General features: G+C 40.3%; 1 protein-coding gene across 2 annotated transcripts in view; it reads right to left on the minus strand.

Moving 5' to 3' along the window:
* The window catches only part of pbx4 (pre-B-cell leukemia transcription factor 4), a 396,756-nt gene that overhangs the window by 14,885 nt on the left and 369,106 nt on the right, over window positions 1-12,765 (minus strand). Inside the window, exon 7 of one of the 2 annotated variants that reach the window (XM_052042105.1) lies at window positions 4,871-4,983. The exons of the other annotated variant lie outside the window; for it this stretch is intronic. Within the exon in view, the coding sequence (XP_051898065.1) occupies window positions 4,871-4,983 (113 nt within the window). The remainder of the gene's footprint in view (window positions 1-4,870; window positions 4,984-12,765) is intronic. 2 annotated transcript variants of the gene reach the window in all.

The following is a 12,765-nucleotide window of genomic DNA, read 5'->3' on the forward strand; positions in this document are numbered from 1 at the left end:
GAGCAACGTCTTCTGGTTTCTGTGATAGTACTCCAGGACAGGAGAGCCTTGTCAGTCTGTCACACCTTGGTGCATATTCTGCTTTACAAGACTTAGTTTCCAAGCTGCCATACGCCAACCATGGTCATTATAGAATCAGTGGATGGATAGAAAAGGCAGCTTGGCAACTCAACACTTCAGTTTTCAGGGGATATACAAAAGGGGCAGGGAGAAGGTAAGGTGGTGCAATATTGGTTAAGCAACCAATTACCACTGTGATAAAGAATGATATATCAGAAAGTGCAATAAATGAGGCCAAAAAGGTGAAAATGAGGAATAAAGGATGACCATCAGAGTAACTGTGTTGGTAAGTTTCAGCAAAGTGCAAAAACTACAAGGTAGTAATAGGAGGCGATATCAATTATCCTAAAATTACCTGGGGAGTAACAAAGTAAGGAATATAGAAGGTGCAGAGTTTTTAAAATACAATTAACGAGACTTTTTTTTAAAACAGAGCTAGCAAGCCCGTCAAAAGGTGTAGAGGGTGGTGGACTGGTACCACGCCTTAGGAATGAACCTGGGTAAGTGGTCATGATGGCAGGAAGATAGAGTTGGAAGCAACACTCATAATACAGCTGGATTTAGCAGGTAAGTAAAAGAACACATCTGGACCAGAAATAAATTATTGAAATAGGGGTGAGTCCAATGTTCTGAGACTGAGTCCTAATCGAGACCAAAACTCTGCTCGAGTGTGGAAGTGTGCCTGTCCTCAAAGAGGGGCTGAGAAAGAATGGGAAATAATGGAAGTGATAAATATAGAAGGAACAAGGACAAGTTAAGGACTACAGCTTGTTAGAAGTAGATAAATCGGCAAGTGTGGATAAAATGAATCCTGGGCTTTTAAAGGAAGCAACAATATAGAGTGGGCTCTGGCTGTAATATTCTTATCCTCTCTAGAGTGGTGCCAGAGGAAAGGAAGATTGCTAATGTGACAGCTTTATTTAAAAAAGGAGAAAGAGACAGACTGAGTAACCACAGGCCAGTCATTGGGGGTGGGCAAATTATTGTAACAATTTCTGTGGATTAACGTAAATCAGCACTTAGAGAGGCAGATGTTACTCAACGGCAACAGCGAGTAGAGCTGCTGCCTTATAGCTCCAGTGACCCGGGTTCGATCCTGGCTCCAGTGCTGTCTGTGTGTCAATTTTGCCTGTGACCACATGGGTTTTCTCTGAGTTCCCTGGCTTCCTTCCACATTCCAAAAGTGTATGGGTTGGTAGGTTAATTGCCCCAGTGTGTGTGTATTAGGAGGAGGGCTGGTGGTGGGGAAATAGAAGGGAATATGGAAAGAATAAAATGGGTTAGGGTCCGATTAGTGTAAATGATGACAGCGTGAACTTGGTGGGCTGATGCTCCTGTTTCCATGGCCTGATACTATGAGTCTATGACTATCTGAGTGATCATAGATGTTTTAAGGGAAGCATGTGTTTAATGGTTGCATTTTCTGAGGTTGAAGACAAGTGGGTTGATAATAGTCCATATCAAGAAGCTCGGCAAAGATTCAAAAGGCAGAATGATCAGGAAACTAAAACCCATGGGTCCAAACAGAAGTGACAAACTGGATTAAAACCAGCTCAATGGGAGAAAGTAAAGTGCAACGGTCAGCAGGAGTTTCTGTGATTTGCAAGCTACGTGCAGAGAGGTTTCAGACGGCGCAGTAATTGGTGTCGTTTGTGGTATATATTAATGAGTGCAGGAATCACAATTAAGAAGTTTGCTGAAGACATGAAAGTTGACAATATGGTTAAATTCCAAGCTGTAGGAAGATATCAATGGACTGGCTTAAAGGGAAGTTGTAAAAGGCTTAAAGGGGAGTTAAGCACAGAAGCCTTTATCACATTTTAAATGTAGCCAATGAACATTTTGAAGAGCTCTAACCTACAAAGTCTTGGAAAATGGAAGTAACTAAACAGCTCCAATTTCGACTGTCAGGGATATGATGGGCTGAATGGCCTTCAACTTTTCAGACTCTAAATTTTCCTGACTGTAGGATGTTAGTATTACATCCAGTTAATGCAGTGAGTGAAAGAGAATCATAGGCATGTAGCAAGCAAAATATGGAAACTGCGGATCAATCTGTGTCTGCACATTGAGGTGTAAGGTAACACAACAGCAGCTTCTGCAGAGATAAATCTCCAGTTAATCTTATTTCATTTGGTAGAAGCTATTAAGTGATAAATAGTGGCCAGGACACTGGGACAACCTCCCCTGCTCTTCGTTCTTTTAACTCCACCTGAGGGGACAGATGGGTTAGCATCTCATCTGAAAGTCATAACCTCTGACGATACAGCCTGTCTTTGGTTGACTATGTGCTCAAGTCCCTGGTTTGGAACGAACTCATGCATACAATAAATCACCAATTAACAACTACACTGCACTATCTATACAACAATTTGAAACATGCCTTTTAGACTTTAAATACTGAAGATCACACAGGGTGTGAGTCTTGTTCCATACCAATCTTTATCCATTTTTGAATGTCAATGTCAAAGAAATTGTGCAGGAAGAAGCCAAAATGCAGTGTTGAACAAAACAGTGATATAATATGAGGTGCAATGCACAAGTGAAGCAATGGCAGTAAAGCACTACAGCGAATGTAACATTTAATCTGCTGGGACATTTCGTTTTTTTAATAATTTCTATTAGCACTATCATTTCACCCTCAGCCCTTTCCTTCCAAGTTTTTCTTTCCAAGTTTGTTCTTGCATTAATATTTTGTCTCAAGTTGGAAACTGTGGCATTATAATGCTGCTATTTAAGTATCTTGGTTCATTTTCCATTTCTTCTTGGGTCCAAACAGCTTCTACCCACATACAGTGGCATGCAAAAGTTTGGGCACCCCTGGTCAAAATTTCTGTTGCTGTGAATAGCTAAGCGAGTAAAAGATGACCTGATTTCCAAAAGGCATAAAGTTAAAGATGACTCATTTCTTTAATATTTTAAGCAAAATTACTTTTTTATTTTCATCTTTTACAGTTTCAAAATAACAAAAAAGGAAAAGGGCCCAAAGCAAAAGTTTGGGCACCCTGCATGGTCAGTGCTTAGTAAACACCCCTTTGGCAAGTATCACAGCTTGTAAATGTTTTTCTGTAGCCAGCTAAGAGTCTTTCAATTCTTGTTTGGGGGATGTTCACCATTCTTCCTTGCAAAGGCTTCTGGTTCTGTGAGATTCTTGGGCCGTCTTGAATGCACTGCTCTTTTGAGGTCTATCCACAGTATTTTTGATGATGCTTAGGTCAGAGCACTGTGAGGGCTGTGGCAAAACTTCAGCTTGTGCCTCTTGAGATAGTCCATTGCAGATTTTGAGGTGTGTTTAGCATTGTATCCTGTTGTAGAAGCCATCCTCTTTCATCTTCAGCTTTCTTACAGACGGTGTGATGTTTGCTTCCAGAATTTGCTGGAATTAATTGAATTCATTCTTCCCTCTACCAGTGAAATGTTCCCTGTGCCACTGGCTGCAAACACAAGCCCAAAGCATGATCGATCCACCCCCGTGCTTAACAGTTGGAGAGGTGTTCTTTTCATGAAATTCTGCACCCTTTTTTCTCCAAACTTTCCTGCGTCCTCACCACAAATTTCAGCGTCAGAAGTTTGCAAAAGAACATCTAAATAAGCCTGATGCATTTTGGAAGCAAGTCCTGTGGACCGATGAAGTTAGAATAGAACTTTTTGGCCGCAATGAGCAAAGGTATGTTTGGAGAAAAAAGGGTGCAGAATTTCATGAAAAGAACACCTCTCCAACTGTTAAGCACGGGGGTGGATTGATCATGCTTTGGGCTTGTGTTGCAGCCAGTGGCACGGGGAACATTTCACTGGTAGAGGAAAGAATGAATTCAGTTAAATACCAGCAAATTCTGGAAGCAAACATCACACCGTCTGTAAAAAAGCTGAAGGTGAAAAGAGGATGGCTTCTACAACAGGATAACGATGCTAAGCACACAAGATCCACAATGGACTACCTCAAGAGGCACAAGCTGAAGGTTTTGCCACGGCCCTCACAGTGCCTCTGACCTAAACATCATCGAAAATCTGTGAATAGACCTCAAAAGAGCAGTGCATTCAAGACGGCCCAAGAATCTCACAGAACCAGAAGCCTTTTGCAAGGAAGAATGGGCGAACATCCCCCAAACAAGAATTGAAAGACTCTTAGCTGGCTACAGAAAGTGTTTACAAGCTGTGATACTTGCCAAAGGGATGTTACTAAGTACTGACCATGCAGGGTGCCCAAACTTTGCTTTGGGCCCTTTTCCTTTTTTTGTTATTTTGAAACTGTAAAAGATGGAAATAAAAAAGTAATCTTGCTTAAAATATTAAAGAAATGTGTCATCTTTAACTTTATGCCTTTTGGAAATCAGGTCATCTTTTACTCGCTTAGCTATTCACAGCAACAGAAATTTTGACCAGGGGTGCCCCAAACTTTTGCATGCCACTGTACCTGCTTGGGGAAACTCAAAATAAAAACTCCCAATACCAAGTCAGCTAATTCAAAGATCCTGATCCAGATCAGAACCCACAGCACTAAGACACCATGTTTTCTTTTTCTACTCAGATGTTTCTCTGGGACAGTTCCCCAAGAGATTTGTTTCCCTGACATTTTCACACAAGACTAACCATTCTTTGTGTGTGAGCCAAAATACTATTAGAACACAATTCAACCATAGCAAGCACCTATCCTCACATACCACTTACACACAATATTTAGCAGGAGGTACTGGCTATCAAACAGGAGCAGGGTTTACTCATCTTTGAATCTTCCTCTTTTGTGGATGGGATTTGTTATCCTAATCTCTTTGAGATGTCCTGTACTCCAAATGAATTGTCCTATGCCTACCTGTGACTGTACGTTAGCTCCAACTTGAGAACCCTGGTAAGAATCCCCATTCAGTGACTGCATGTTCATGAATAAGTCTCCAGAGTTTGGCATGTTAAAAGAACCAGAAGAACCTGGAAAGGAAAGAGTCAGGCACCTGAATCACGCACAGATTGCACACAGTATGTCTCCCCTTGAGCCAAGCACTGAGATAGTGCCCAACAGGAATGGCTGAGTTCAGATTCAAAGCTGCATGCACCCAAATGCCCAGATTAAACGTTCAGCATGCTCACAATCATCTGTTAGTTACATGCATTATGCACCCTGAAGGATTTATTTTTGGTTACTCAATCACCAAATTAGCTGATAGTAGGAAGAATAACTTTTCAGTTGAAAGAAAATAGATTATATTGTTTAGACGGTATCAGTCTTAGTTTGAGAATACCTTAAGAATATGTGAAAAATACTTTAGAAGTTAAGGCATCATGCAAGATTAGTAACACTTGAACAAGTGGTTGTAAAATGGACAAGAACAATGCTCCTCCTGTGTTGTCAGCTGGTCCAAGGCCTCAACATCTCTCACATAATACTATCTGTAGACTGCGCACAATGTCACTGTGCTTATTCACAGTAGGCTTATTTCAGAGAAAAATACCCCAAATATCCAAATATCGACTGGTACATTTGCACTGAATGACCAATGTCACAACAATAAAGGGAACCATTACATTCTGCTCACTGCAAACGACTGGGTAGAAATTCATTCCCCGTACTGCTAAAAGAATAAATTGTAGCAACACATTGTATTTTTAGAGCAGAACAATCAACATGTCATCACTATGCCAGGGGATGAACATCCAGGCAGATTTGTTTATTTTAATCAAAAGCTCCTTGCAACCTTTTGGCATAAGTTTGCTGCTGCTGTTATTCTGCTGTATACTGTCTGTAGTTACCGCAGGCCAGTCAGTGAGGAGAATGCAGAATAGATCTTGGAACATAGATGCAGAAATACAGTTTGCAGAAATAAATCTATAAGCAGTTAAGAACTTTCAATGCACTGAGTGGAGACAAAATGAGTGATTATTTCCAAACCCTTGTACCATTTGGAATCAATAAATGAGGTAATGTAACAGAAAATGCTGAAGGTACTCAACATCTGTGGTGAGAGAAAGGTCCATGAGAGATCAATAACTTCAAGCATTTTTTCTCCACAGATGCTTCTTGACTTGCTGAGTACTTCAAGCAATTTGTGTTTTTATTTCAGATTAGCAACATCATTGTAGTTTGCCTTTCTATTACTGCCTGAATAAAAACAGCATGGTACTAACCCAATGTAACTGCACTGTGTAATGAATTGATCTGTACAATCAGTATGCAAGACAAGTTTTTCACGGTACCTCGGTACAAGTGACAATAATAAACCAATACCAATACCTTGTTGCATTGCTGATTACATTTCTTACTGTTATCTCGTATTGTCAGAGGCCAAAGGTTAATTGTACTATTTACAGATGAATGCCAAGGAGGTCATTTTTTCAGGGAAAAAGTATGGAACATGCGCAAGAGTATAGTTCTGTAAATCCTGTAGATGGAATGGCAGTTGCCCGGGTCAATCTAAATATACTGAAACATATCCTGGTAATTCTGGTTTTTAAAGGATAACTAAGGTTATTCAGCACAATTCAAGTCGCCTACAAACCTTTGTGGTAGAAATGTAAGTCCATTTGAGTTAACGTGATACTGTCCCTTGGCTCTTGCACTTCTTTCAGATGTTTTACACTAAACTTACCACTACTCCTCAATTGTTACAATAAACATAATTTTCTGGAACCTGCATTTTGCTTTGACTATGGTTTGGATGTGAACATGATAATCTGTTAGTCCAAAACATTGCACAGAACAGCTAGCACTCTGGGCAAATGACTTATGTTGCTACTGTTAAGGGGGTGATAGTACTGACATATCCTGGAAGCACTCAGAGCCACAAGAACAGACAGCCATGTCCACTTTGTTAACCACCAGCAGATCCTATATTTAAGGTTGGATGCAGATGTTCTTGAAGTAGATAGCATAGCTCTGTAACTGCCTTCTTCCTAAACTTTCCAAATTGAGAGTTCCTCTATCACTGAGAGCTGCATGGGCTCTCAGCAACATGTGTAAACCCACGTGAATTCCAATAAACTCGATCTCCTCCAGTGTCCTCTGTTTGTCCAGCTCCCATACGTGTAAACTATAAGAAATCATGAATTTTTAACAACTAATGAATGGGTACATTATTTGGCTTCAAAAGACCGAAATGGAAAACTACTTCAATATATATAACCAACCACATCCAGAATTTAACACAGTTAAAAGGAGCACCTTAAGAAGTACCTAATTTTTTAAACTGCTGTTCCCTTGATTTCTCTTGATTTGTTGTACAGGCTACATTGTTATCCCACTAATCTTCCACGAGCAGTAACCATTCCTCCATTTCTCTTTGAGCAAGGAATCTAGAATTCCAACCTCACACTTAAAAATGCAGCAGTTGCCTCAGTTCTTAGCATTCACAAAACAGGATGCTTGATTATTTCATTGTGGATACAGTGCTCTTATTTGGCAATTTAGATACAATAACAAAAGGAGTCGTATTCCTAATATCATTCATTGCCATATGTAGATGAGAAATTACAAAATATATTAAAACCCAGCAGCAACAAGAACATTGGTGATCAGCAAGTACGAAAGCAGGAACTCTAGTTAAATGCTCCTTGGACGCTGAGTGCTCAAGTCTGGCTTTGAAACTTTGTTAACTGTTTTAAATGCTGTATCCAAAGTTTATTACAAATACTGATTAATCAATAGTGGATACCAAGTTGTGTGCAACAAGCACAAATCACAGTTTTTAATTACTGTTAGTGAAAGAACAGACTGCAATGAAAATTGTAATTGAAAATTAAAGATTCCTGTTGTATCTGCACTAATGTTATCCAAGCAGGAAATGAATATAGAATTACCCTATATGAAATAACTACTCTGAACTTCTTAAAGGCAGCGATCAATATAACATCATAATCAGATGTCAAGAGGCAAGATGCGAGTCTCTCTCTCTACCTCTCTCCACTTCTCTCACCTCTGAGCCACTCTATTTGAATATATTGTGGCAGCAACCAACCCCCACAAGCCCTGTAATACAGAGAGGAACCAAAAGCCACATCAAATTCTATTGCTTGAATATTCTGACACTCAGGTTTGAAAAATATGCAGCTTTTAAAAGTCTATGGTAGGTTATACTTGTGCAAGTGGTAGGTATCTTATAATAACATTTTTGACAGCAAATAGTTTTGTCTCCTACATTCTCTTGCATTTTTCAAATATTATCATTACCTTGCCATACTCCTCTTTCACATTTCCTCATACGGAAGTCATGTTGTCAAGGAATTGGGAAGCTCACACAATGTTATCATTTATTGCAAGGGGACTTGAATACAAACAGAGGGAAGTTAAGCTCCCATTACCTAGGACATTGGTCATCTGGAGTTCTATCTACAGAATAAGTTGCCTTACTTAAGGAAAGATGTATAAGTGTTGGAAGCAGTTCAGAACAGATTTCCTCGACCCATAGCTTGAATGGGTGGATTGTTTAATGAGGACAGGTTGGACAAATGTGACTTGTAGCCACTGCAATTTAGAAGAGTGACAAGGGACTTAGTTTGAAGGGTCTTGATAAGGTGGATGTGGAGAGGATGTTTCCCCTTGTGGAAGAATCTAGAACTAGCTGTCATTGTTTCAAAAGAAGGGGTTACTCATTTAAGACAGAGAGAAGGCAGCATTTTTTTCTCTCTCAGAATAAATTTGGACCTCAAAGGGTAATGAAAGCAGAGTCGTTGACTATTTTTGAGGCAGAGTTAGATACATTCTAAACAAGCAACTGTTGGACAGATGAGAATGTAGAGTTGAGGTTACTATCTCACTAAAATGGCAGAGGGGCCAAGTGGCTTATTCCTGCTTCTAATTGAATGTTTGCATGAAAGTCCCAGGTTTGATCTCACTAAGGGTGGCGGTAGGAGGAAACAAATGACCCCCAGTTGCCAGAGGTAGTGAGAGGAAAATAAAACTGGGGCACACATTCTGATAATAGTCCAGAAGATAAATGGGAATGTGTCCATGTTACTGAAGATGAACTGGTTTGGTTATGAAATATCTCTCTTATCCAATGTTAGCGCAGAGGGGACACAAAGTTCAATTGCTTAGCCCACAGGTTCTGTCCCAGAATCAACACAGAACAATCCCAATCAAATATTACTTCGATTTATGAATCTGTTTCCAATAATATTCTCACAACATTTCTCACACTGTGGACATGCAACAGAGTTCATCATGAAACCACAGAGAGAGAGAAAGCATACATTATATTCACATGCTCTTCAACAAGCAGAAAACCAAGACAAAATGAGAATTAAATGAATAACTGAAAATGTGTTTTCAAAGGTCTAATCGAAAGAAAGGTATATGCAAGTTTCTTTCAACTAAATTCCAGTCACACCAATGTCAAAGAAAAATGATCTGAATTTTATTCAGCTACATGGTTTATACTTTGGCTGGGTTAAAATGTTAATGTGACCAGGTTTTGAAGTGTTATTGCAGCAGCCTCACAGTATCTCTAAAATCCTCTCTGGTAACCCCAGAGAGGAGGATACGTGTGGAACAGGTAAAAGGCACTATATATAGCAAAGGACCAAGGGATTTTATATAGTATGAGCCTCCTCTCTCCTATACAGTGCTAAGGCACAAAAGCCTTGAGACATTGTACTAGCAGGTACAGATGTACCCAATTCCACAACTTGGTACATTTTTCTCACATCTCATATTTTCTTATGACACAGAGGATTTTCTTGCAGCCCGTCGAGTTTATGCCAGTTCTCAGAATAATCCATCAGTTACTTTCTCCCTGTTAGTTCTCTGTAACCTATTATCTCACAATGCACAAGAACACAAGAAAATAGGAGCACGACAAGGCCACTTGGCCCCTCAAGCCACCCTGGCATTCAATATGACTCCTCTTCTGTGCCAGATCCCTCAGCCCTCAAGTCACCATCTTTCAAAAATCTATCTGTTTCCATTTTAAATACTTCTAATGAATTAACCTGAAGTAGAGAATTCCAGATATTCACCACCTCTGTCAGAAGAAATCCCAGCTTTAAATGACTGGCTCTTTGTAGCTCTGTCCCCTTGGTCAAGAGTCTCCCACTAGTGAAAAGATCTCAACAGCTACCCTGTTATGCCCCCTTAGGATCTTACATGTTTCAATAAGGTCCTCCCCTCATTCTGCTAAACTCCAAGGAATACAGAGCCAAACTGTCTAGCTTCACTTAATAAGACATCATCTCATCCCAGGAATTCGCCTGCTGAATCTCCTTTGCACTCCCTCCAACGTCTCTATATCCTTTCTTAGGGAAAGGGACTGCAACCATGAACTGTACTCACAGGTGTGGCCGACTAATGTCCTGTACAATTGTAACAAAACTTCCCCACTTTTAAACTCCAACTCCTTTGCAATAAAATGCCCATAACACCCCACCCCAATTCTTCTACCAGGCACTACACTGGGGGAAATTTACAGTAGTCAGTTAACCAACAGTCTACACATCTTTGGGATGTGGGAGAAAACTGGAGCACCCAGGCAAGACCTACAGTCATAGAGGGAACATGCAAGCTCCACACGTACACCTCCAGAGGTCAGTACTGAACCCGGGTCACTGGAGCTACGAGGCGGCAGCAATGTCTGCAGCACCACTGTCCAGATTTATTAATTGAATTTAATTTCGCCAGCTGCCATGGGGAGATTTTATCTCACACTGGTGGAAGAAGGGGGTTAGTGTTATATAACTTTTGTGTCATGTTATACTTTTCCTCACATTTCTACAAGAAAGGACCATATTTTATATGTTGGCACAGTATTTGTCCATTCAACATTTATTCATTCTATTTCCTGTATTTCTCCTCCCTTCCCTCTAATTTCTTTTCCTTCCCAAAGCCAGGAAAGGGTCCCTCACCTGCCATTACATCAGCCTCTGCATTCAATAGAAATAAAAAACTGCAGATGCTGGAAATCTAAAACTGAAACAGAAAATGCTGGAAATACTCAGCAGATCAGCTAGCAACTATGGAAACAGAAACCAGATATAACATTTACAGTTGATTACTTTTCATTGGACCTAAGCAAAGATAAAAATTAAACTAGTTCTTAGATGCAGAGAAGGGGAGGACTGGAAAGAACAAAGGGAATGTCTGTGATACGATGGAAACCAAGAGAAACTGAATAACAAGCAGTGGTGATGCTGGCTGAGCCAGGGTGATGAAAGTCTGTTCATTGCAGCAGAGCTGTCTAGAGGAGAGTTAAAGAGAAGATGAATGAGAACAGAGAAGAGAGGGAAAAACACTACACTACAGTTGCTGGAAACTGGAAATAAAAGTGAATGGCGGAAATACAAGCAGATAGGGCGGTATTGGTGGAGGGAGAAACACAGAGAATTAACTTGTCAGGTTAATGACATTTCATTGGAACTGGCCAGTTCTGATGCAAACTGGAAATGCTGGTTATCTGAATCTGTTGAATTCAGTGTTTAAATTCTAAGGGCAGTAGTGTCCCTGGCTGGAAGGTGAATTGCTGTTCCTCGCGCTTATGTTAAGTTTCATTGCGATAGTGTAAAAGGACTACAGCAGGAAGGTCAAAGTGAGATGGGTAATTAAAGTAACAAGCAACTGGAAGCTCAGGGTCACTCAAAGAACAGCATCTCATCTTCCAACTAGGCACAATGCTGCCCTCAGGACCAAACAATGAATTCAACAATTTCAGATAACCAACCTGCATCAAAACTGGCCAGTTCTCATGAGGGGTGTAAATCTACAAAGTTAACTCTGTTTTTCTCTCACCACAGATGCTGCCTAACCAGCTGAGTATTTCCAGAATTCCCTTTTATTCTGGAATTCCATCAGCTGCAGCATTTGTACGTCATTGAGGCAACATTTTCCTTTCTCTCTTTTGCAGCCATTCATCCTTCTACTTGTATCTCCTTCAGACAGATCAGCTGCAACTAACAAGCTTTCCTTACCCTCCCTCAGCCAGCAGCACCACCAACACTATCACAGATCCTTTGTCCTTTTTGATACATTCCTCTCAGCAACTTAAACTTGTTTTAATTCCAACTCTTCCAAGTTCTGGTGAGAGGTCATCAACAGGAAACACTAACTGTCTTCACAGATGCTGCCTGACCTTCTGAGTATATGCAGCATCTTCTGTTTTTGTTCTACATTTTAAGATCCTCCTCTGCTATTTTTGATTCCTTCAACAAGATTCCAACATCAAACACATCTTTCACTTCCTTCTTTTTTCAGCATTCCTAAGGAACTGTTCCTTCCAGAACTTAGCTTCCATCACCGACATAGACCTCCCTTACTATAGCACTGTCCTGTGTAATCACAGGAATGCAACACCTGCCCTTCCATAAAATTATTCTGTTCTCTCCTGTATTCCCCCATCTAGACTGACCTTCACCTGTCCCATTATCTCCTCTGTGCCTTGCAACGTCATCCATCTTGTCATTTCATCTCTCTTACCTTCTAGGCTTCCCTTTTGCTCTCATCTCTCCTTTCTCTTCCTCTGTATCTTAATCTGTATCTTTTCCCAATTGAAATGAGAGGTTTCAACCTGAAATATTAACTGCTTTTCCTCCATAGGTTCTGCCTGACTTGTACAGTATTCCAACATTTACTGTTCAAATCCATTCAACACCACCAATCCTCCACACCCTTTCACTAACTCCCTATCATGGGAGTTGAGAGTGGATAGGGCTTCCAGACAGGAATTTCAACAGATAAATCATAATATAAATCAATTAGATATTTTCTCTCTTTATCAGGATTATATACTTAGT

Source organism: Pristis pectinata, chromosome 31 (assembly GCF_009764475.1).
Source record: "Pristis pectinata isolate sPriPec2 chromosome 31, sPriPec2.1.pri, whole genome shotgun sequence".
NCBI classification, from domain to species: Eukaryota; Metazoa; Chordata; class Chondrichthyes; order Rhinopristiformes; family Pristidae; genus Pristis; species Pristis pectinata.